At 43.5% G+C, this 23,869-nt stretch overlaps 2 protein-coding genes across 3 annotated transcripts; both read left to right on the forward strand.

Annotated features, from left to right (window-relative positions):
• Positions 1–4,927: 4,927 nt before the first annotated feature.
• Positions 4,928–15,492, forward strand: LOC103715805 (C-terminal binding protein AN-like). 2 transcript variants are annotated; one of them, XM_039115575.3, is made up of 7 exons: positions 4,928–5,632; positions 6,697–6,865; positions 6,995–7,125; positions 7,814–8,596; positions 8,724–8,771; positions 11,391–11,507; positions 15,144–15,492. In XM_039115575.3, exons 1-7 carry the CDS (start codon positions 5,036–5,038, stop codon positions 15,216–15,218), a joined length of 1,920 nt encoding a protein of 639 aa, XP_038971503.3. In that variant the 5' UTR covers positions 4,928–5,035; the 3' UTR covers positions 15,219–15,492. The 2 variants fall into 2 exon arrangements, with proteins under 2 accessions (XP_038971503.3, XP_089781967.1); XM_089925841.1 differs by lacking the exons at positions 11,391–11,507; positions 15,144–15,492 and adding an exon at positions 11,298–11,378.
• A 470-nt stretch (positions 15,493–15,962) lies between these two features.
• LOC120104425 (uncharacterized) lies at positions 15,963–17,056 on the forward strand. The gene is given in 1 exon segment (XM_039115576.3): positions 15,963–17,056. A coding segment is annotated over 1 exon segment (657 nt). The 5' UTR covers positions 15,963–16,067; the 3' UTR covers positions 16,725–17,056.
• Positions 17,057–23,869: the final 6,813 nt, after the last annotated feature.

A 23,869-nucleotide genomic window follows, 5' to 3' on the forward strand; every position in this document is an offset into this window, starting at 1 on the left:
CACCGTGGCTTCTGCGGGTGCAACGCCCGCAGTCACAGGCAGCTCAATGACACCTTCGGCCGAGATAGCGTCTCCAGTGAATCCTATGAGGGGGGTGGATGTTTTGTGCAACAATTGTCGGGACAAGCTCATCTTTTGGAAGGCCTCGTAATACAAAATATCAGCTGAGCTTCCACTATCCACAAGAACACGCCTTACATCATAGTTCGCCATAGTGAGAGAGATCACCATGGCGTCATCGTGGGGAGTCTGAACCCCCTTTACATCTTCATCGCAAAAAGTGATTACATTTCCGACCCGCTGCCTCTTCGCGACGGCCACTCCTGATGCTTCCGCCGAGCCCCCTGCGTTCCTCACGGGCCGAGAGCAGCCCCCAGTGATGGTGTGGATGACTCCCGCAACGGGTCGATTCTGCTCCCGAGGCTCCTGAGGGGCCGGGTCGACCGGACGCGGGCCTGCCGGGGGACGTCGGTCGTTTACATATCGACCGAGACGCCCTCGGCGAATGAGAGCCTCGATCTCGTCCCGAAGCTGGAAGCAGTCTTCGGTATCGTGGCCGTGGTCTCGGTGGTACTCACAGTACGCCCGAGAAGGCCTCCTCCCAGGGATCTTCTTCATCTGCCTCGGGACCGGGAGGTCCTCCCGCCCCTTGACCTCCATGAGGATCTGGGCCCGGGGGGCCAGGAGTGGGGTGTACCGGTTGAAGCGTCGGTGCGGAGAACGAGGGCGTGTGGCGCCGTGGTTCCTTGCTGGTGACGGGCTTCTGCGCCGGCGTTGAGGCGTCGGGCTCCTCCTCTGGGGTGCCTCTTTTCGCCTTTTCTTCCCGGGCTTTAGAGGGGCCTCGGCGGCCTCCTTGTTCCGGTGGGATGCTGCCTCCTCGGCGTCTGCATACTGGTTTGCCCGAGATAACAGCTCCGGGAAGCTCCGCGGCAGGCGTTTGTCCAGGGAGAAGGTGAGTCTGCCCTTCCGGAAGCCACGCTTCAGGGCTGAGAGAGCCACTTCCTGGCTCAGGTTCCGGACCTCCAGTGTAGCCTTGTTGAAGCGGGTGAGATAATCCCGCAGGCTTTCTCCCTCGTTTTGCCGGACATCAAAGAGGGAGTCGGAGACCAGTCGCCGCCTGCTACTAACGGCGAAATGGCTGATGAAGAAGCGAGTGAACTGGTCGAAGGACTGGATGGAGTTAGCCTCCAGGCCGGCGAACCATGCCCTTGCCGGGCCACGGAGGGTCGCCGGGAAGGCCTTGCAGAGGAGCGGATCCGATGCTCCATGGAGGAGCATAAGAGTCCTGAAACTCTCCACGTGGTCCCGCGGGTCCGCCGCCCCGTCGTAGGGTTCGATCGCCGGCATTTTGAACCCCGGCGGGTTCGGGGTCCGCAGGATCCTCGAGGCAAGCGCCGGCTGGGAGGAGATCTCCAAGTCAGCGAAGGGATCTTTGGAGTGGCCCTTCAGGACCTGGAGTTGTCTGTGGAGATCGTCCACCCGCCGGTCCAGAGAGCGCGACCGGTGGGTGGGGGACAAGGAGCGGCGCGAGGGGGACCGACTGGAGTGCGGGCCCCTCGAGGACTGGGGTGTCTGAGAACGCGCCCGGGTCCGCCTCTCGTACCCCGCACAGCTCCGATGAGAAGGTCCTGGCAGAATGGACCGTACTCGAGAATCCTCCTCGCGCCGGCGCTCCTCTCCATGGGAGAGGAAGGAGCGCGGGTTGTGAGGAAGAGGCGAGTGCTCGGGGGGCAGCGGCTCTTGAGCCCGTTGCGGCACCCGAGAGATCACACCCTGCAGATTCTGCACTGCCTCCGCGAGGGTGCGAACCTGCTGGGCTAGCTGGTCGAACTGAGCAGCTTCGACCGTCTGAATGGGAGAAGGGGCGGTGGAGTGCTGCTGAGAGTGCGTTGGGGACGCAGCAGCCTCTCGGCCGGAGGCGCGAGAGGCTCCGCGACCGGAAGCATTGGAAGCTCCACGACCACCTCGCCGTGCCATTACGATCGTTCTAAGATTCGGGCCCTTCCTCTAGCGCCAACTGTTGCTGGTGGTCCAAACCGTGAACGATTGGCACTGCGGTGTGAACGGGGTTCCGTCTGAGTTGTCTTGGTTGGTGTTGGCTGCGCTCCACCTTCCGCCAAGAAACCTGCAAACAAGCCTTGCACCACCACCAGGGTGGTGATGGCCCTCCGACGGTCAAGTCAGAGGAGATTGGAGGAGGAGGAGAGGTGATAATCGCAAGTAAGAGAGTGCTCTGGGAGATATTGCTCACCTCCCCCCTTTCTCCCCCCGGCCGCATATATACCTGGCTGGGGGGTCTCTCAGGGGGGTTCGTTATCGTGGGGCACGATGGTGTGGCCACTGACATGGCCGTTACAGGGCGTCGTGGAGCAGCACCGGGTACGGCCACGTCAGGGCATAGTGGGGCTCCGCTTTGTACGGCTGATGCAGGAGATCGTGGAGCAGCATCAGATACAGCCGTTGCAGGGAGTAGTGGAGCAGGAGGCCGCGGCGTGCCTCTGGGGAATAGCCTGTCGTTATCAAGAGATCTCCGACTCGGGGTCGGATTGCTGGATCAAAGGGCAGCCGACTCGGGGTCGGGCTGCGGAGCCGAGGATATCCGACTCGGGGTCGGATTGCTGGATCAAAGGGCAGCCGACTCGGGGTCGGGCTGCGGAGCCGAGGATATCCGACTCGGGGTCGGATTGCTGGATCAAAGGGCAGCCGACTCGGGGTCGGGCTGCGGAGCCGAGGATATCCGACCCGGGGTCGGATTGCTGGATCAAAGGGCAGCCGTAGTCTTCCTGGGCGCGCGTGCCGGTCACGTGGGGCATGGCGGCTTATTTCCCCCGTAACAGTTATAATTGCATTTTAAAAATAATTGGAAGAGGGGAAGCAAACCATACCCCGTGCATTGTCAGGGGCCACTAATAAGAGGAGATTTTGCATGGAAGCTCTTGTATAAAGTTCTTCAACATAATAATGCTAGTATTAGTGACGAAAGTTTCTGCTCAGTTATCATTAAAGTTTGTTGCTCAATGTATAGTAGAAATTTAGTTATTGAATTATTTAATTTATTACAATTTGTTATACTGCTATATATTGCATTTCAAAAATAGTTTAAAAAAGAAGAAAAAATTGTACCTGCACATTGTGCAAGTTACATTCTACTATCATTTTTATATATAGACAATATAAATGATGATCAGATAGATGGAAGACTACCTGCATTGAAATATAAATACATATATTTTCGATGGCTCTCATATTTTGAATCTACTGTTTCATGGCTAAGAAACTACCATCATCCTAGGTTTTGGCTATTATAATGCAAAAAATCTTGAGCCATGCATTCAATACTCCAAATTGCTAATCATTATCTTGCAACATGCTTACTTCAGTTTGCATGCGTGCAAATGTGCATGTGAATGTGTGTGCTCTGGATGGGCGGTTTGGTAGAGGAAGAGCTAGCATGAGGTGACACTCTAGTTGGTTCAATTTTCTCGACATAAGAAGCTTATTTACCATCTTTATTAGATTAATTATGGAAAATATATACCAAATTGAATCACAACAATCTATTATAGTCACAAGCATCACATTTACTCGAGGCTAGCTATAATTAAGTGAGATACTTAATGCCATTTTGCATATAGCATAGAACCAAATGAAGTTGTTTCCAAACATATGCTTACAAATCATCCAAAATCATATGCTCGCTAAACATTTTGGATTGCATAGCTGTGAAGCTTCTCAATCATTTTAGTTTAGCCAAGAAATCTGTCTATGTATTACCATGCTAGGTTTTTCGCTTAATTGCTTGCATGGGATTCATGCCAGATTTAGTGCAAGGATTACAAATTACGTATGATAAAATAAAGAAAAAATTTGCAATGGTGATCAGAATGGTTGGCAATCGTACCAATGCACAGTTTTCAATATCTCTTGCATAAGGAAACTCAATTTAACCTCAGTCCATACTATCCTCAACTTTAATCATATGCTTAAAATAAAATAAATGCTAAATAGTTGCACACAAAATCAAAAATATGATAGATCCAAAATCCAAAGTTATTGTCCATGAAAGTGAAATCAAAGGTGATGGAAAAGATGCTTTCCTTGAGCAGGACAAGAAGCTGCCATGTCTCCCATCCCGCTGGCTCGTTAGGTATCCTACCTTCCTCGCAACCCAAGAAAGCTATTTTATTCGTGCCACGAAAGAAGTGCAAAATTCCACATATTTGAGGCCAAAAGCCACATGGTATTTTAGTATAAAAAAATAAACAAATACCCAAAGGATTTGCGTGGCCCACCAGGATGAGCGCGCGAATCAAAACATTGCGTGTCACTCACTGAGTAGCCATTACGTGACATCTGTGCACCAGGATCCACAGCTGATCCACGTACTTCACTGCACCTGAAGTGCCTCGGTTGGCGCGCCACATTGCTGGATCCGAACGCCCGCTGGTTTAACTTAAACAACCGCCCAAAATATGAACGGCCCCAAAATTGTCCCCACAGGAAGTAGCTACAACAAAAGTGTCATGGGCCCCACTTACCTCCATTCTTAGACCCCTGGAATCCGACTTCGATGGTCAACTTTTCGGGGTCTGTACAAAAAGAAAGGAAGACGAGTGAAGGGCACGGGTGGGAAATAATTGAAAGGCTAAGCCCATTTAAGCCTCAGAAACCGTAACCCCCTCTCTGAGTACGCATTCCAATTTGACGTTTCACACAATCTTTATGCGGAAGAAGGATCTACCGTCCAAGTTTCCACAAAACAATCTCAGCCATCCATTTCGTTCGCATAATAACTTATATGCGGAACATGTCATATTTGATAGCTCCAATGCCCGCCCTCTCACTTCGCCTTTTTTCCTTCCAATACTGGAAGAAAAAGAAATAAATATATATATATATATATATATTTTTTTTTTTTTTTGAGAAAAAGAGATTTATTAAAAATTTAAACGAAAAGAGGGAGAGAACTCGAGAAGTCGGAGCTCAAACTACTGAACCAAAAGCGAAGCCGAGGGAGGGCTCGGGGAGAAGCAAGATGGCCCACCGGAGCGGCAGCCGAACGCCGTCGGATCGGAATCGGACGGCGGAGCTCCCTTTGGTGGTGGTTCTCAACTGCCTCGAGGACCTCTCTCTGGAACAAGAAGCCCTCGCCGGCGCCGCCGTCGTCGAGCACGTCGGCCTCGGCCGCCTCTCCGACGGCCGGATCGAGTCCGCTGCTGCCGTCCTCGTCCACTCCTTCGCCTTCCTCCCCCGCGCCGCCCAGCGCCTCCTGCGTCCCTGGCAACTCGTCCTTTGCCTCGGTTCTGCCGACCGTGCCGTCGACTCCGCTCTCGCCGCCGACCTCGGCCTCCGCCTCATCCACGTCGACGCCGGCCGGGCTGAGGAGGTGGCCGACACCGTCATGGCTCTCTTCCTCGGCCTCCTCCGTCGGACCCACCTCCTCTCACGCCACGCGTCCGCGGCCTCCTCCTCCTCCGCCGGCTGGCTCGGGTCCGTCCAGCCACTCTGCCGGGGAATGCGCCGGTGCCGGGGGCTCGTGGTCGGGATCGTCGGGCGGTCGGCGTCGGCCCGATGCGTCGCCACCAGGAGCCTCGCCTTCAGGATGAGCGTCCTCTACTTCGATCTCCACGAGGTATTCATTATTAGACCACATTCTAATCTCTGGGAAAGGAATGTGTCTCTCCTAATATTTTAATTTTTAATTTTTAATTTTTTTGGCGTTGATGCTATAGAAATGCAAGCTTTGAGGTCAATTTTTGTGCAAAATCCTTTCTTTTACTAATTCAACGTTGCCGGGGGAGAAGTTGACATTCATTTATTTGCTTATTTGAGTTAATGCTCCAAGCAGCCCGAATTTGATTTAGTTGATTTGTAATGTCTCTGTGACTGCTTACCTATAAGTTTTGCTAATCTATAGTAACATTAATGAGTTGGCCTCAGAAGGTTTGGAAGTATACTGAGGTGCTATCCACAATTATTTATCATTTGTTAACTATTAAACCTTTTCTTTTATTCACAGTAATATGTGATTTTTCTAGGCTTTGATTTGGTTCTACTAGTCAACACTCTAGATATGTCTTTAGTATTTATTTAGGAACTTTGTAATTTTTTCGATGACTTTTAATCGTATATTATGGCTTTATATGATTATTTATAATTAGAAGCCAGCAATTTAAAACACTGGACAATATTTGGGTAGAGATTCTTCATTTCTCTTTTATATATTGAAGGCATGTCAAGCGAGTCGTTTTTTAGATTCCTGTTAAGGCCATCAAGCCTCTAAATGAGAATTCTTCTGGTTTCAAAGTATTCACATTCTTTGTTTAAAGATGGTGAAGTTTGGAAATCAACTATCTTCATCATTGCCTTAACCCAAATTGACAGTTTCACCTTCATGAAAAAAATGTGCCAACTATACTCATCTTACATCCTTGAACTATAACATATCTTTTTTTCGAAAAAGGAAAGCCATCAAGCGTGGAGAACTATAAGATATCTTTTTTTATTTGATTCTGGTCCAATTAAGAAAAAAATATGGATCTTGAGAGTGTAAATGTAGATGAAACATATCATAAGATATTCACATAACTTTCATGCCTCTAAATGGATGTGTTCTGCAAATGCTCTCTGTAGGTTTTCTTAAAAACTTGTAGATTTCTAGTTTGTGTTTTAACTTCCTTTTGACATACTATGTAGGGAAAAAAAAAATCAAGGAAGCATCCCATTACCTTCCCTTCTGCTGCTCGACGAATGGATACTTTAAATGATTTGCTAGCTGCAAGCGACCTTGTTACGCTTCATTGTTCTCTATCAGATGAAACTGTTCATCTTCTCAATGCAGAAAGCTTGCAGAATATCAAGCCTGGTAATTTCAATAGAAATTTTTCATTTTTTAGGTATATGTTTCCTTCATATGGTGTTGCTGATTAATTTGTCTCAATGTTGTAGCTACCCATTACGTGTTCGTTCTAAGATTGAATTTGCTTGTCCACAGGGGCATTCATTGTTGCTACAGGTAGCAGTCAGCTGATAGACGATTGTGCTTTAAAACAGCTCTTAATAGATGGCACTATAGCTGGTTTTGCTTTGGATGGTGCTGAGGGACCTCAATGGATGGAAGCATGGGTATGAGCAGTAGTCTTAGGGAATGAATTATAGATGGTATTCTTGTTTGGATTTGGTTTGGAGACAGAAAGGCATAATTTAATTTCTGTCTCACTGAGACCACTTTATAAGTGAGAATTAACTTAAATTGATTACATGAAGTACATTGTAATGATATCCTGCTTTTTGCACATAAGGTAGTTGTTTTCATGTCTGCACTGGAAGAATTTGTCGTACAGCACAAGTTATAAAGCTTATGTGAGCTTTTATGTAGGAGGTAAGTGCACATGCATAGGCCATTTACATCAACGGTTTAATATCTCAAATTAAAAAGAATAAAAAATGAAGATGTACTGTCATAAAATAAAATTCTGAGAAGAATATGCAAGAACAATTTAAGAGAAAATGCTCAATTAAGGTTTATCTACTTATTTGAATAATTGCTTCCTTTTCTTTTATGTTTTAGTATCCATGGTAAGCATTTGCTCCCTATCCTTCCTTGTTTATAACTTAATTTCATTTTTCTAGTATACTGAAATATGTGATGTTTAACTACTTCATTCTTTAATTAATGCAGTTATTTCAAACACTTCAGCTGTTCCCACATTTTCTGTGGACTAGTCTATTTAACTACGGATCCACAATTATGTGTCGGTATAATTTCTTTTTTATTTTTGGCAATATTCAGCTGCCTTAGTGTAAATTTCAGGTTAGGGAGATGCCAAATGTGTTGATTCTTCCCCGAAGTGCAGACTACAGTGAAGAGGTATGGATGGAAATAAGGGAGAAGGCTGTCTCTGTTTTGCAATCATTTTTGTTGGATGGTGTTATTCCGAATAGTGCGATTTCTGATGAGGATGAAGACGTAAGTGAAATTGAGTATGAAGATGACCAATCAGAAAAACAAGTGAAAGAAAGTCATGTACAATCTTGTGATAATAAACAGTTGACAGATGAGAGTCAGTTGATTCCAGAATACTACAAGAAACAAGGTGAGTCGAATATTCAGTCTGAAGTTTCAGGTCTATCTCAAAATATTGGCTCTAGAACCAGTGGAAAGCGCAGTAGATCTAGGAAGAAGGGTAAAAAGAGACCAGATCGCCAGCGATGCCAACTAAAGTTAGATGATCTTTCAGAAATAGAAAGTACTTCACATCAAGATGAAGACACTGCTATGAGTGGCAGGGAGCAAATGCTAAGTTCTAGTTCTCGATTTGCTTCTCCAGAAAATGTTAGAAGCAAGCAAATGTGTCTTTATGAATCAAACTTAGAATCAACTCCGGAGAAGCAGGTGGAAGTAAGCATGGGACTTAGCAGAAAATCAGGTGAACTGCTAAAAGATGGTTTTGTTATAGCCTTGCATGCAAGAGATCGTCCAGGACTTCATGTCTCAAGACAAAGAGTTCCAGGTGGTGGTTGGTTCCTAGATACAATGTGCAATGTGACCAAAAGGGATCCAGCTGCACAATTTCTTGTCTCTTTTAGAAGCAAGGTGTAGTTTTGAAGAGTTTATGTCTTATATTTTTTTGCATCATGTCTGCCTTTATTTTGAGGAGTATAAGCACTATAAGATTTGTTTCATTGTTCCCCAATACTGATCTCTTCATTTCTTTTTTCAGGACACACTGGGATTGCGATCCTTTGCTGCTGGTGGAAAACTGTTGCAGGTAAAGTGTGTTATTCGCAAGCTTCATCGCATGACTTAGATATTTTTGACAAGGCAATATTAGCTAGGGCATTTTTATTTGTTGCAAACAGTTCCTAGACATCAAGCATTTTTTGGTGCTAATGGACAGATCAAGGATCTTAAATTGTGAATTGCAAAGTTTGTTGATGTTATTGCAAAATGACCCTCACTTTTCAAGCATCATCTTCGGATCTTTCCTAAGTATGTTTGATGGTGCGAATTCAAAGTAAAAGCAGAGTTTTAATCATTATAAATTAACTTTTTTGTTAGATGAAATCATAATGATGGTTATGCGCACTGAATGTTGGCTTTCTAAAGAATATTGATTTGTGATAACAAAGAAAATGTAGACTAGCCTACTATTTATTAAAAAACGACTATGCTTATACGGCTTCGGTGATTTGATGTGATCTGACTTTTAAGAGTGGTATGATAAAGATTTGGACTTCAATGGAGATACTCAAACAACAAGAATGTCCTGAATGCTTGTAAGTCTCTATAATGAACAGATAAAGTTAAAAGAAATTATAAAATTTAAGCAGAGAATAGTTTGCATTCATCACATATAATCTGGATTGCTAAAATTAACTGCAAGTTATTTGAATTTCAACGCTGATTGTCGAGCAATAATTATTGCAAGTTTACAAGGATTACAACAATGCAATCCTGCCCCCTGTTTACAGAATAACAATGTCATGTCGTGCTCCCAAGAAACCCAAAATAACCTAATTAAGCTTGAAACTTGCTTGTCACCAAAATGAACTCTTTAAAGTATGTAACATAAGGAGATCTTGGGTTTCAAAACATGTTAGATCCTATATGGTTATGAGTGTGCAAGTCAGTAATCAATTTGCTATTATCTTTTTTTGTGTTGAAGTGTAGCGAATTAGTCAGTTGTTTCCTCCTCCTCCTTCTCCTCTTCTTCTTCTTTCTTTTCTCATTCCTTCTTCCAGTTGTTTATTTTTCAGTTGCAACAGATCGAAATGGCAGATGTGTGCCATTTTGTTAAGCAGATCCATCCACTGGATACCTAAAACTTTCTTATTTTCTTTCTCTATCACGAGCTGCAGTTTGCTTAAAGCAAGGGCAAATCTGAAACTGAGCTTATAAAATCTGTAAAAGCCACCAAAATCATCGCAAGCCATCTTCAAGCAGTTAAGTCATTAACCTTGGATTACATAGTATCTTCATTTCTTATCTTTTCCCCTGTATTATATCCAATCTGATGGCTGATCTGGTTGTCCACAAATCAGCAACCATTTTCAAATGTGAAGTCCTGTTAAAAGTTGCAAGCCAGGTGTTTTGGTTCTTCAATTACTGGTCTGTCAAGCCATTGCTGCCCTTTTGATCCTAGAGCCTTAAAAGGACTGTAAAATATTCATGCCATTTCCCTTATTCATCTAATTCCTGGTCAGGCTTGCTGAAGAAATTAAAATTGCTGGTCTAGGCCTTCAAGTTTTCAGTACCATGTGCTGGTGCCATGCTGATTTGCTACTGGCAAAATCATGCCATGCCAATGCCTGGTGAGTACTCCTGTGGGTACCGCAACTTACCGAACATGTGCATGCAGCCGTGCCACAACTTGGACAGCCAGCACCTATATTCATGATATCTTCAATTTTCGAATACCTAGCCCAAGGGATTGCATCACCATCTAACTCATTTTTCTGCCACTTCACATTCAGTTGTGACGATCACATAAATCCTTGAAGCACCGGTTCACATTATCAATGTAGTTTTAGTTTCATCAAATATATCTGCATCAATCTCTTTATTTTTCTGAATTGTAGATCAACAATAATGGGAATGATTTTGCCATGGCATCTCTTGGCTATGGATTTTGACTATAGCTTCATTCATTTTCTATTTCTACTGGAGTAGTTTTACAAATTTCAAAATGTTTTTATCCAATAGTTCCATAAATCAATTTAGCATTCGCCTATTTCCAATAATGTAGGTTTTTAATTTTTGGAATCTATATTTTCTGCCTATAACTTACATCTCTATGTCATAACAATAGATTTTATCTTTAACAGCTCTAGATAGATCTAGCTTAGATAAGTTCCTTGGTTTAGCCAACATGATTGGAAATTTACTTGTCCCATGACAGCTACTACCACTCTGTCACAACTCCATTAATGTTCTTAACAGTTTGATTGCATCATTTAAGTAACTTTTCTTGAAATCCTGCTGGTTTGCAGTTATAAATTAACCATCAATTTAATTAAATGATTATGGGAGGGAGTTTCAATAGTTGCCATTACCTATCTAGTTTTATGACTGGACTGATGTTGTTAATACTGTGGCATGGCAATTTTATTGGGCTTTGGTTATTTTTTTAAATTCTGAAAGGCAGCATATGCTTACTTGATTGTTCGTGTTCATAATTTGGTTGATTTAACATGGTAACAATTAAAGTTATTTCTGATTAAGGTGGAACAAAGATGTGCTTTCTGTATCCTTAATATGCTAGTAATTAAATTAATTATGTGTTGGTTGTTTACAGAAACATGCCACATTTGGAATACTTGCAGTATTCTTCGAGCAATGTGATTTATCCATTATTGATTGAGTTTAACAGAAGTTTCCATCATACCAGATAAACAGAAGAATGGAATTTGTATTTGCAAGTCACAGTTTTGATGTTTGGGAGAGCTGGATGTTGGAAGGTTCTCTGCTTGAAGAATGTAAACTTGTCAATTGCAGAAATCCATTGGTAAGCTGTTTCTTGTTAACCATACAGATAGCTGACCATTGACTATATCTTTTTGAGGTTGGTGATTGCTACTTTTTATCATTGTGCTTAAACTTGTGCATTAAGTCTGTCTTCATGCTAGTAACATGTATGAGAAACTTACCACAAGTATTATGCTTCATCACCGTTAGGAGTAACTCGCTAATAGGCGTAATATGGAAAAGTCTTTAATTCTACACTGAGGTTGCAAAATTTGATAGTACTACTAAGAATAGCACATTTCTAATATTCCAGATCTTTTAAAATAAATATTTTATATACTTCTAAATTCTAATGCCTACAATTGAATAACTTATTGAGAACCAATTTTGAGTTACATACTGAATAACACAGTTATTGGGGTGGCTGGCCATTTGTTGTAAAGCAACAAGTTAATCACTTCCATGCATTTACTCTCCTAAGCACCTCTCTTGACTCTTTTTCCAATAGTAATGACAAGGAGTTTATGTTGACCAAAACTGGGAGAGTATCTATCAGCTAGCAAAATAGAAGAGTACTTATAACAAAATAATCTTGATGGAATAATGATTCCTTATGAGATTCAACGGGATGTAATTGCCCATTGGAGCAGTATATACATTCATACGTAATACATATGTATGTATGCATGTACATATCTATACATGTGTACATATATTTTTTTGTCTATTATGACTCCCACCTATTTATTAATTTGGACAAAGGCAAAGAGAAAAAGCACCATAACAAGAATATCTCGAACTACAATCAATTGTTTGTATGCTTTTCTTTCTTTCTTTCTTTATTTTTTTGTCAGTAGATGTTTATTGAAGTTGGGTGGTGAATTCTTCTAATATAGTCTATGTAGTGGGGCATAGGTTGTATTCTTACTCTTTGAATTAGCTCATTCTCTTGAATTGCATCTCTTCCAGCTTGGGTTACATAAAAACAAACAGATCCTCACTGAACTATCCAGGAAGCTTGCATTTCTTCCCATTGCCGCTGGAAGTGGTAAAGGGGAGAAATGATCCCCTTTTCTCAGTCTATATGAGCTTAGACAAATATTTGTGAAGTTACACTATGAGAACCAAAAGAGAATATAAAGGTCAACAGATCTTAACCCAGCTGATCCGTCTGTTGCAGATTCCTAGCCTAGGCTACACATTAACAAGATACAGTTGTCGAACGGTCTGTGAAGATCAATCTTTAGGCAAAGCTTGGGTCGGGTTTTGTAGTTACGAAGGGGCAGAACATTTGATTAGTCAGTAGTTTACATAATAAGTTCACCTACCTCTGACGAAAGCCAATAGGTTCTTGCTGACAATTGAGGCACAAGAGGCTGGGGTTGAGTTGCTAACATTGAGCTGCTTGTATTTTAGAAAGTGATTGCTGGGAAATATAAGATGGAATTGATTGAAACATCTGCATCCTCAATTTTAGGATTTAGTGCAAGAAAAGTTGCATTAACTTTTCTTAGAAGTCTCCCTTTAATAAGCTTCTAGTAGCTTTTGTATATCCAGCAGTTCTGGAAAAGAGAAGCTTCTGAATCCATCTAGGCTGGAGTCCTGTCTCCTCTTAGCTCACCCCCTGATCCCTTTTTTTCAAAAAGGAAGCGTGGCCTTCCTTTTTTTATGTTCTCTACGATCATATAGAAAGTAGACAACATCATTGATAACTGATTCCTGTTTTCTAGTGAGTCTTCTGGTTATTCTTGGTATCCTGGCTGCATTCCAATTAATCTTAACCTTAGTGGCAGCATAGAAAATTGAAAATTGGAGCCAACAGCAAGCAACCAATTCACACGGCATTTTTTCTCAACTTAAGCCCTCCTTTTCATGATGCAGAGCCTAATATCTAGCTCTTTTCTACAATTTCTGCTTCATTGGCAGACAGTCAAGTGGCCTGGCTGTTAGATTCAGTTGTGCTTCAGTGCATACTTGTTTCTGATTGTTGTCAAATGTGTAACTAATTCCACCTTTTGAATGTAGACTCAACATTACTCCAGCTTCCTCATGAAAAAAGTACGTGGGGATGCCCTTGACCCAAATATTTCATTTGTGCTTGATAAGGCTGAAAATGGATCAGACATGGACTGGATATTTGTATTATCCTTGTCCATATCTGTTTATATTCAGGGGATAAAAATATGTGTTTGAATATTAAAGGATATTAAAATTTGTATCTATATTTGTTTTAACAGGTACAAATCGGACATAAATTGTATCCAATGTTACCTGGACATGTGACATGGGTCTGAGAGGGAATCTTCTAAAAATTGGATAAAACAGTTGCTAGTTGTTAAGTTATGCAAAAAGTGGACACATAATGATGATGGCATCATAATTTGATGGAATGTGTCAAGGAGTGTCATCATGTATTCCAAGTGTTCAATTATCCGACCCAAGGTTTGCTGAACCAGTATCGAAGGGCGTACTGGTTGGTGACTGTTTCGACACAGTACAAGTCTGTACCTTGCTGTTCTAGAGTGTACTGAAACAAGAAGAGCCGGAGAGAGAAGGGGAGAGGGAGAAAAGAAGAGAGAGGGGGGGGGGGGGGGGGGGGGCGAGGGAGAAGGCTGAGGAAAGCCCTAATCCTAACCCAAGTGAGAGAGAGGGAGGGAGAGAGGTACCGGACCTTTGAATGTAAGAGGCAAGGGAGTGCTCTCTCAATTTTTCCGAGCAAGGAGGGGGGATCGAATCGCAAGCCACTAATCAGCACATTCCAAATTAATAGCTTGAGCTGTTTCGGTACCCGATGAGTACAGTTTGGTGTGTCTCGAACCAGCTGGTTAGCATGGTGTAGCAAACCTTGGTTTGACATATCAAAAAAAAATCCAAATACATAATATATCCATATTTGCTCTAAATGGTTGGGAACATAAATCTGATACTGGTCCATATACAAGTTGAATATTTAAGTCAAAGTTCAGCAATGACAATCTATGTTATGTGGACTAGGGTACAAGTTTTGGTTCAATATTTGCCAAAGTGATTGTTTTAATATTTAAGAATTTCTACTTACAAACCCATAACATAGTACCATACCCCATATCCATCTGTGTCGGAGGCGAGCATTTTGGGGTAAACTGAAATGTCTGAGTAGTGTTGATGATTTATATCTATGGAATTTTTAGAATCAGTTTGGCGGTGTGCGCATTGATCATATATTGAAGATGGTAACATTAATACTACTAATGTAGTGAGCAATAAATATTCATATTGATATTCATATAGTCAGGGACACATTATCTTCATTGCGCATGGGGTTTTCTAGTCATATTATTGGCCTGCACAATATGGCCATGCTAAATGATACTTCTTGTGGTATCTGCTTATAAAATCCTTCGTTTGTTCCAGTACCATATTGTACTGGTTTGTCTTGAATCATTAATTTTTGGATGTTATTTATTTTCTCATCATGATTATTGACTTTAATTTTTGTTTATAACGCCGTTCATCTGGTATCAACAAGTCATTGTGCCTATCATTCTTCTATCATGCTGTTACAAGATTTTTCACATGCTTGTTTGACTCTCCTGCTCATCCTTCACTTGCTCATTTCCATGTGAACCTGCACCTGAGACTAGTGAGAAAGAATATCACGAATTTCCTGTTTTCGCTTTTGTTCTATCGAATGTAGGCCGTCTTGGATGTGCGCATTGAGATTCTTGCGGCAGTAGGTGAAGATGATGGAGTTGCTCGGTGGCTCGATTAAATTCTTCTTCAAAGTGAGACTTCTGCTGCTAGAGGAAATCAAGTGGCCATGAATTTTAATCTTTGATACATCCTGCTACATAAACCTATCCCATTTGTATTTGTTCTGAGTAGGTAGAAGTTTGGATTGTTGATGTCAGCTTGCATGCTGGAGTAGTCATCTAGTCTAAACACAGATCATGAAGTTGGTATCAACTGGCAGATGGAAGGTTTATTGGTTCTCTGAACTTTTTGATTCTCATATAATCTAGTGGCACTTGTTTCTTCTGTAGTCATTTTTTGTAGCATGCCCATCAGCAAGCTTAATTTTTTTTTTTTTTTACTATTGGGTGGCTAGTGTTTTAAATAACAGTTAATTAATGAACATTTTTTTTTGCTTCCAAAATTCTATTTTAAATTTTTATTATATTAAAATAATCTATAACAACGGTGTCACAATGGAGAATAAGAGCAGTGATGGTAAAACAATGGTGCTAACTTTCCATTCACTTTTTATTAGCTAAAAAAAATAATTATTTTTATATTGTATAGTCAGTTTTGGAGAAAAATTTGATTGCAAAGATTGAATTTAAAAAATAATACTTTATTGGCTCACCACTGGAGATTTTGTCTGAATTATGCGGTACTGTGCCAAAATTTTGGTGTTACTGGCCGCATCCATATTATTGTACCAAAAAAATAATATATATATATATATATATTATTTATTTAATTTATGTTCACCTCCATCTCTGCTCTTCCTTCCCTTTCCCTCAATCGAAGCAGTTAAAAATTAAAAAAAAAAAAAACACATAAGTAGAGTATAAAAGGGAACGAGTTGAGATCTTGTTCCCCCTCGAAAGCTTAGGGGATGAGCGGTCCGACGAAGAGGGAGAGGAAGAGCAAAGAGAGCTCCCTCGCCGGCCCCGAAGCCGAGGTGGAGGCTCTCCTCCGCGTTGCCCAGGATGACCTCCTCCTCAAGCTCCGCGTCGACTCCCACCCCGTCTCTTCCCGTGCCTCCTCCTCCTCCTCCGACGCCTTGGACTCCGACCTTGCCCGCCGCTTCTAGGCTCTCAAATCGCCCTCGCCGCCTCTCTCCACAGCGGCGCCACCGCCTCCGCCGACGAAACCTGTGGGAAGGGGAGCAGCAGCAGCGGCAGATGATGAGGAGGGGGAGAGGATCCTCGGGGATGATCTGGCGGCGAGGTTCGCCGCCCTCAAGGGCTCTTCATCGGGGCCCAATCCAGGGATCCAGCAATCGGATCTGATGACGCCGAATCTTAGAGTTTCGGATGACGAAGCCGGCGCCGGCGCCGGCGGTGGTGGTGATGGGGTTTCGGAGAAGGAGGTGGAGAAGGTGATGCAGTGGGCTATGGACGCGGCCCGCCTCGATCCTTCCAAAGGCGATGGCGATGAGGATGATGGGGAAAGCGCCGATGATGATGATGATGATGAGGAGGAGGAGGATTTGAAGAAGAAGAGGAAGGAGATGAACAAAGGGAAGCCCAAGAAGTTTTTCTTCTTCTAGATCTTCAAATCATGGGATTTGAGATGGATGTAGCCAGGCCGTATTCTCTGTGTGGATTCTGAAGCTGCTATATGCTTAACAAGCGTGTAGCCGTTAGCCAAGAAGGTACCTTATCATACTTAGTGCTCGCTAAAAATTGGCCTGTTTTTAGTTTCATGACAAGCTACTCTTTTTTTCATGGATGAGGTTCAGGGATATGAAAGTTGAAACTAAAGTGAGTTATAAATTATTTTTGTCAGATTTTGTAAGGGAGATGTTCCCAATTTCCGAGGTCATCCTAAGGTGATTATTTAATGTTGCAATGAGAATGGTGACTATTATTTACCTAGCAACCGATTGATTGGATAGTTTGGGTATAGGATAGTGCATAACATCTATCTAATGCCATACTGAAAAATTCTGGAAAAATTATGGTTTTATATGCGGAGGTCTTTGTCCATATAACAAATTATATCTCAATTTTTTGATTGAATAAATTATAATTTTTGAATTGATATGGTTCTTTGAATTAAGTAAACTATTTTAATATGATTGGTAATGAGAAAAGCTAAATAACAGATACTATAAATTTATAGTGTTCTTTTCGCCAGTTGGCATTTTGGACTTTAACATTTACAACTTAATTCTTTGTGTGTACATCATATTTGGTTTAGTTTAGCTAGTTCAGTTGCGGGTCTATGCATTTTTATTCTGAAATTGCCATTAGTTTTTGAAGTAGAATTTGCCGAAGACATTATATTAATGATATATTAATGTAAGTATAATAAAAAAGCATTTTCATTTGCTAAACTACATTTCTCATTACTTACCTTTCATTGATCTTATATTTGTTCAACCTTTATCATGCATATACCCGTTCAGAGTATTGATAGATATGCACTGTTACCTAGATACTTGGCGCAGGAGTCAAGGGTCTAAGTGTTGGACACTGCGACTTGATAGATGGGTTTTTTTTTTTTTTGTGAACCAGCATCTCACTACACTCGGCCGTGAGAAGGCCCAAAGCAATCACTAGACAAAACACGATCTAATGCTTGCGGCACACGATTGAAAGGTGTTTCAAGATGCATGTTTAGGCCCCCTTAAGCCCATCTCTTCCTATTTTGGAGATGTGGGAGAAAATTGAGTATGTAGTTAGGTATTATATTATTATTATAAAATTCAAATAAAGAAACTATGTAAGTGCAAAATTTTAGATGTCCTGTAGGTAGCCAGGAGGCACATCTTAGATCTTTGCTGTCAATGGTGGACTGAAACACATGGTGGAGCCCTGATGCTTGTTCCTCCTGCTTCCATCCTTTCCCCTGCATTTATTAAAAATATTTCTAACTTTCAGATGAATGTGAAAGGTATTATTGACTCCTTGAATGAAAGAAACTGATATATCTGAGCATAGGCATGTAATGAGAGAGCTAAAATATTGCGAACTGTTGCAGTAGGATAAGGATCAAAGAGTCTAATAGCAAGGTAGGGTGAGAGGGCAATACTTTACATATTCACCTGTAAGATCACTATCTAGATATAGAACCATTATAAGTTGCTTAATAACAGCCAGTACGATAAAGGAAAATATTGTTTCAAGAAAAAGTAACACATTTTGGCTTTATGACAATCTAATTCAACTTCTACAATTATCCCTAATAATTCAAATTCAGATCGGGTTTCATGTTTGAAGATGATGGCATAATCCAAACCATGATTTGGTAGTAAACATCTTGGGTCCCGTCAGAGATTTTATGAAATATGTTTAGTTTTGCTCTAAATTTTCATCTGCATGTAACAAGTAGAGCAAGAAACTAATTGACACATGGAAGATATGTGATGATCTGTATGCTAAATGCTTGTGGGAAGAGGAAAGGTCAAAGAAAACTCATAATGTATGCTTTCACAACACTTCCTCGTAGACATCCATCAATAACAGTAAAGAAAGAAAACCAAAAGCAAATGGTAGAGGGTGCTGTCTTCGGTGAGCAATGTAAACCTAATTTTCCCTTCTAAAGGGCACATCCTTCTCTTTGCCAAGTTTCTTGGCAAATAATAAACCACAGCATAGTCCCAAAAGTTTTAACTGAGTATGATTTACAACATGATTTTTGTTTATTTGTTTCTGCTGCCTTAAAGCATATAGGAAAGAGACTAAAGCAATTGGGATTAGTATTTCTGCCATAAACTACAAGAGAAATGAAAGATGTGCAGCAATTCTGTTTTCTTGTGGAGCTAAGTAGCCTTCTAATGGTCAAGAAAGATGAGGTCAAGAAAACAATGGAGGAAAACTCACTGAATGTACGACTTGCGATGGCAAGAAATGTTTATCCATGCACTAAAGGAAGTTTCTAGTGACAACAGACAAGCATCTACAGGGTTCAGCTTATGAAAATGTGATATGGCATAGAGAAGAAACCCTGATTTACTTATATTGGTGACGAATATGAACCCCAAGTAGGCCTGACAAAATGTGAAAATTCTTGATTAAGAAACTAAGTACGGAGATTTAAAGAACTCAGGTGAAAGTTTGAACTGATTAACACGTTGTTCATCATTGATTAACTTAAAACCTAATACTAAAGGACTATTCATTTTAGAGCTTTTTAGTGATTAGTTATAATTTTGAAAATCTGTGTCGTTTCATCGTGTCTCCTAATCTTCTTGCCAAAATAAAAGATAATGCTTGGTAGAAATATTTTAGACTAGAATCTTTACTAGCAGGAAATGCTCTCCGATCATAGCTGGTAATTAGTGTTGTTGATTATGCTATTGTGTTTTCGGTTTAAATACATGAACTTCAAATGTTTCCGAGCACAAGAAGTGATGCATAATTTCTGATAGGATGACTGAGCTTGCATGGAATAGACACGGAACTCACCATCATTAAACAGCAAGAACCATAGATATCTTGGGCCAGATTCTATGAGCAACAGTAATGACTGTACTCTCTGCAAATTCTGTTCTTATGGTCTTTTGAAGAATGCATCTGATGCATTATCAATTGATGCTGTGGCTTCATCTAGCACTAGCATATGGCATCCCCTTAACATCCCAAACAGAAGAACTGTCACTGCCCCATAACTCCAATTTGATCCATCCTGGATAACTGCATATCATGGCTATTAGAATAGTCTGATGGTAAGGAAGATAATGTAGGTGGCTGTTAATTATTATATACAACAACATACATTAGAGATCCTTACCTAATGATTCCAGTCTCTGTTCTCTCTCTCTTGAACAATTCCTCGAACCCGACATTTGTCAGGACCTTCAAAGCATGCAAGAAAATGCATCCGGTCAACAATAATTAAGATGCCAAATCAGCTTCCAAGCTTCAGCTTCAAACATGCAACAAATAGATATCCAGATTTTCATCTGACCGCATCCTAAAGATCATATGCAGCTCGCACTACAAGGCTGCAGGTTATGAAGATTCTAAAAAATAAAAAAATATTTTGATTCCATGTAAGGTTCGCCGTCTCAATACCGAACTCCATACTATTGCCACACTAGCATAGTATCGGTACGATATGATACGAAATTTTATTGACATATCAAGTGTCGGTACACTATCCGTACCGAGTATCGGTACCAAACCGATATGATACGGTATCCTCTATATTATCTGGTTCGATACAGCGTACCTTGGTTTCATGGTTGGCACTTGTAGGATTACTTGCAAAAACTATCAGATATCTTTAGATACTATGCACCAGAAATATCAATGTTAGAGTTTACTACAATATGGATAAGATCAGATCAGTTGCTACTTATGAGAGCAAGGTTAGATATCTCGGTACCTATGACTTTATCTATCCACGACTACTCGGCATTGCAGTAGATCTGAGAGCAAAAGTCATAGGTATCAAGATATCTAACCTTTGGCCATGTCACATATTTCTGCCACAACAAAAGTTCACTGTTCAAACTGCCATCTTCATGAATGGAATTGATTGGAATGGTTGGATACTTAATTTCGTTTAGTCAAGAACTTAACCTCTTCTACATGGCCTTGGTACAGTCGAGGCAGCAAATTGATCTTTCATGAATGGAATTTGATTGGCATGGTTATGTTGGGGGAAAAAATAGACCACCCCACACGTACAATTAAAGCACCCAAATCTGACAACAAGCCTGAGCTCACCATGCAGGCCGAGCTCATCATGCAGGTCGAGCTCAGAAGATCGAGCCGAGCTCAGAAGACTGAGTCGAGCTCATCATCCATGCTGCCGAGCTCAGAAGGCCGAGCCGAGCTCATCATGCAGGCCGAGCTCCGAATGCTGCCGAGCTCATCCATGCTGCCGAGCTCAGAAGGCCGAGCCGAGCTCACCATGCAGGCCGAGCTCATCATGCAGGCCGAGCTCAGAAAGCCGAGCCGAGCTCATCATCCATGTTGCCGAGCTCAGAAGGCCGAGCCGAGCTCATCATGCAGGCCGAGCTCAGAATGCTGCCGAGCTCATCCATGCTGCTGAGCTCCGAAGACCGAGCTCATGCAGGCCGAGCCGAGCTCATGCAAGCCGAGCTCAGAAGGCTGCCGAGCTCATCCAGGTTGCCGACCTCAGAAGGCGGAGCTCAGCAGGTCGAGACTAGAAAGCTGCCGAGCTCTGAAGGCCGAGCACAGCAGGCCGAGACCAGAAGGCTGCCGAGCACAGAAAGCTGCCGAGCTCAGAAGGTCGAGCACAGAAGGCCGAGCACAGCAGGCTGAGACCAGAAGGCTGCCGAGCACAGAAGGCTGCCGAGCTCAGAAGGCCGAGCACAGAAGGCCGAGCTGATCTCAGAAAGCCGACCTCGTCGTCTATATGCTGCGGCCATGCCCTGCAGCAGCCTCACTGCACCATGCTTTACTTGCCGGCCACGCCATGACATATCAATCAGGGACCATACCCTGCTACGACTGTCAACGCCTCACCATTCCCAAGAATGTACTGCACTGCGCGCCACAAGCAAGCTCTGGCTACGCGCCATCTCCTCCCATGATGGGAACGGGCCATCCACGGCAACTCATTACTTCACACGCCCACGTCCAATCGTGACGGTAACCCATTAATTCGCCCAGTCACATCACAGGTAACCCTACCACTCTTCCTATAAAAAAGAGGACTTCTTCCTCCCAAAGGGAGACTTCGGACTTGGAAATACAGTCCCTCTATAAAGGGGAACCCTTCGAGGGGAAAAGGAGAGAAAAAAAAACAAGGAGAACTCCAACTTCTTACTGCTATCTCCACTCTTATACTGACCCCCTCTGACTTAAGCATTGGAGGGCCGTCGCCGAAAATCCCGGCCACCGGCTTTTTGCAGGCCCCCCACGGAGGACGCCGCTCGTCGACGGATCGCCGCCCGCCAATGTTCGTCGGAGCTCCTCCTCCTCAGCCGACGGCCGCCCCCGGGTCCAATTTCCAGCAACAGTTGGCGCTAGAGGAAGGGCCCGAGTTGCGGCCATGAAACTAAGGAGCAGAGGAGTCTTTAATGCCTCTCGGCATCATGCTCCAAGTCCCGAACGCTCAGTCCAGAATTTACCACCAAGATCTTCGGTAGATCAAGTTCCACAAGTCCAACCCGAGCACTTCGACGTGCTAGTGCAGCAAGTCCAAGCGTTAGCCATTGCAGCCCAAAGCCTGCAACAAGTGGAGGCCCCTCCTGTGCCGCCTCCACGGGTTCATATTAAGCAGAGGAAAAAACATTCTCCCGAGCCATCTCGAATCAGGCATGGCTCCCGCTGCAACGACGTATGTGGGGGCAACTAGTGAGAAGTAGTAGCCTAAGTCTCACGTCAACGAGTTGGAGGAAAAGAGAAATAAAAGCTGAGGTCTGGAGAAGGAGTTATGGAGCTTTAAAATGGGATTGTGAGCCTCTGTGGCAAAGGGTACAACCCCATTAAATCCCATTATCCTTCCAAGTCTTCTGTCTTCCGGCAGCAAGAAACCAGCATGTACTCCCTCCTCACGGGCGTAAGTCCTCAGGACGGCGCCCGCGACGTTGCTCTCCTTCAGAGCGTTGCCATCACCGAAGCCCCCGCCGAGCCCAGAAGGTCGAGCCGAGCTCATCATGCAGGCCGAGCTCAGAAGGCCGAGCCGAGCTCATTATGCAGGCCGAGCTCAGAGAGCCGAGTCGAGCTCAGAAGGCAAGCCGAGCTCATCATGCAGGCCAAGCTCAGAGAGCCGAGCCGAGCTCAGAAGACGGAGTCGAGCTCATCATCAATGCTGCCGAGCTCAGAAGACCGAGCCGAGCTCATCATGCAAGCCGAGCTCAGAAGGCCGAGCCGAGCTCATGCAAGCCGAGCTCAGCAGGCTGCCGAGCTCAGAAGCCCGAGCGCAGAACACCTCCCAAAAAATCGAGCCAAAGAAGGCCGGTGCTGAGCCAAGTCCTGAGGGATTTCGAAGCTCGAGAGCCATCAAAATATCTCCAAAAGGTACAGGACGCCACTTTGGCTTCAAATAATTTCAATATTTCATCTATTTTCAGGTCGGAGAATCCAAAAAACGACCAACGGGTATCCCTATCTCCAACGTCGCCCCGCTCCGAATAAGGACGCACGATCGCCAACGAAGTCCATCTCCTGTATGTATCTCCAATGATGCCCCGACTAAGTTCGGGATGCCCCGAGTGTCGACAGTGCGTGCCCAGACCCCTCGACACTTCGGGAAGACGGGGTAATACCTTCGCGGCCCTCCGTGGCGCCAACACCAACAACGGGGTAGTACCTTCGCGGCCCCCCGTAGCGCCTCCTCGACTAAGGTCGAGATGCCCCGAGTGTCGACAGTGCGTGCCCAGACCCCTCGACACTTCGGAAAGACGGGGTAGTACCTTCGCGGCCCTCCGTGGCGCTCAACACCAACAACGGGGTAGTACCTTCGCGGCCCCCCTTAGCGCCTTCTCGACTAAGGTCGAGATGCCCCGAGTGTCGACAGTGCGTGCCCAGACCCCTCGATACTTCGGGAAGACGGGGTAGTACCTTCGCAGTCCTCCGTGGCGCTCAACACCAACAACGGGGTAGTACCTTCGCAGCCTCCCGTAGCGCCTCCTCGACTAAGGTCGAGATGCCCCGACGAGTCGACAGTGAGCCCGAGCTCCCTCGATCTCGGAATGACGGGGTAGTACCTTCGCGCCCCCCCAAAACGTTCGTGATTGACAACAAAGCACCCCCAAAATGTTCGTGGATA

This window comes from Phoenix dactylifera, chromosome 10, assembly GCF_051530095.1.
Source record: "Phoenix dactylifera cultivar Ajwa chromosome 10, Ajwa_hap1_PhDact_Kaust_v1.1, whole genome shotgun sequence".
Taxonomy (NCBI): Eukaryota; Viridiplantae; Streptophyta; class Magnoliopsida; order Arecales; family Arecaceae; genus Phoenix; species Phoenix dactylifera.

Excerpts from the sequence above, each read along its gene's own strand:
- LOC103715805 (XM_039115575.3), top strand. The coding sequence starts at position 5,036 with ATGGCCCACCGGAGCGGCAGCCGAACGCCGTCGGATCGGAATCGGACG. Across the intron at positions 8,597-8,723 it reads TTGTCTCTTTTAGAAGCAAG|GACACACTGGGATTGCGATC; the intron begins GTGTAGTTTTGA and ends TTCTTTTTTCAG. Across the intron at positions 8,772-11,390 it reads CTGGTGGAAAACTGTTGCAG|ATAAACAGAAGAATGGAATT; the intron begins GTAAAGTGTGTT and ends CCATCATACCAG.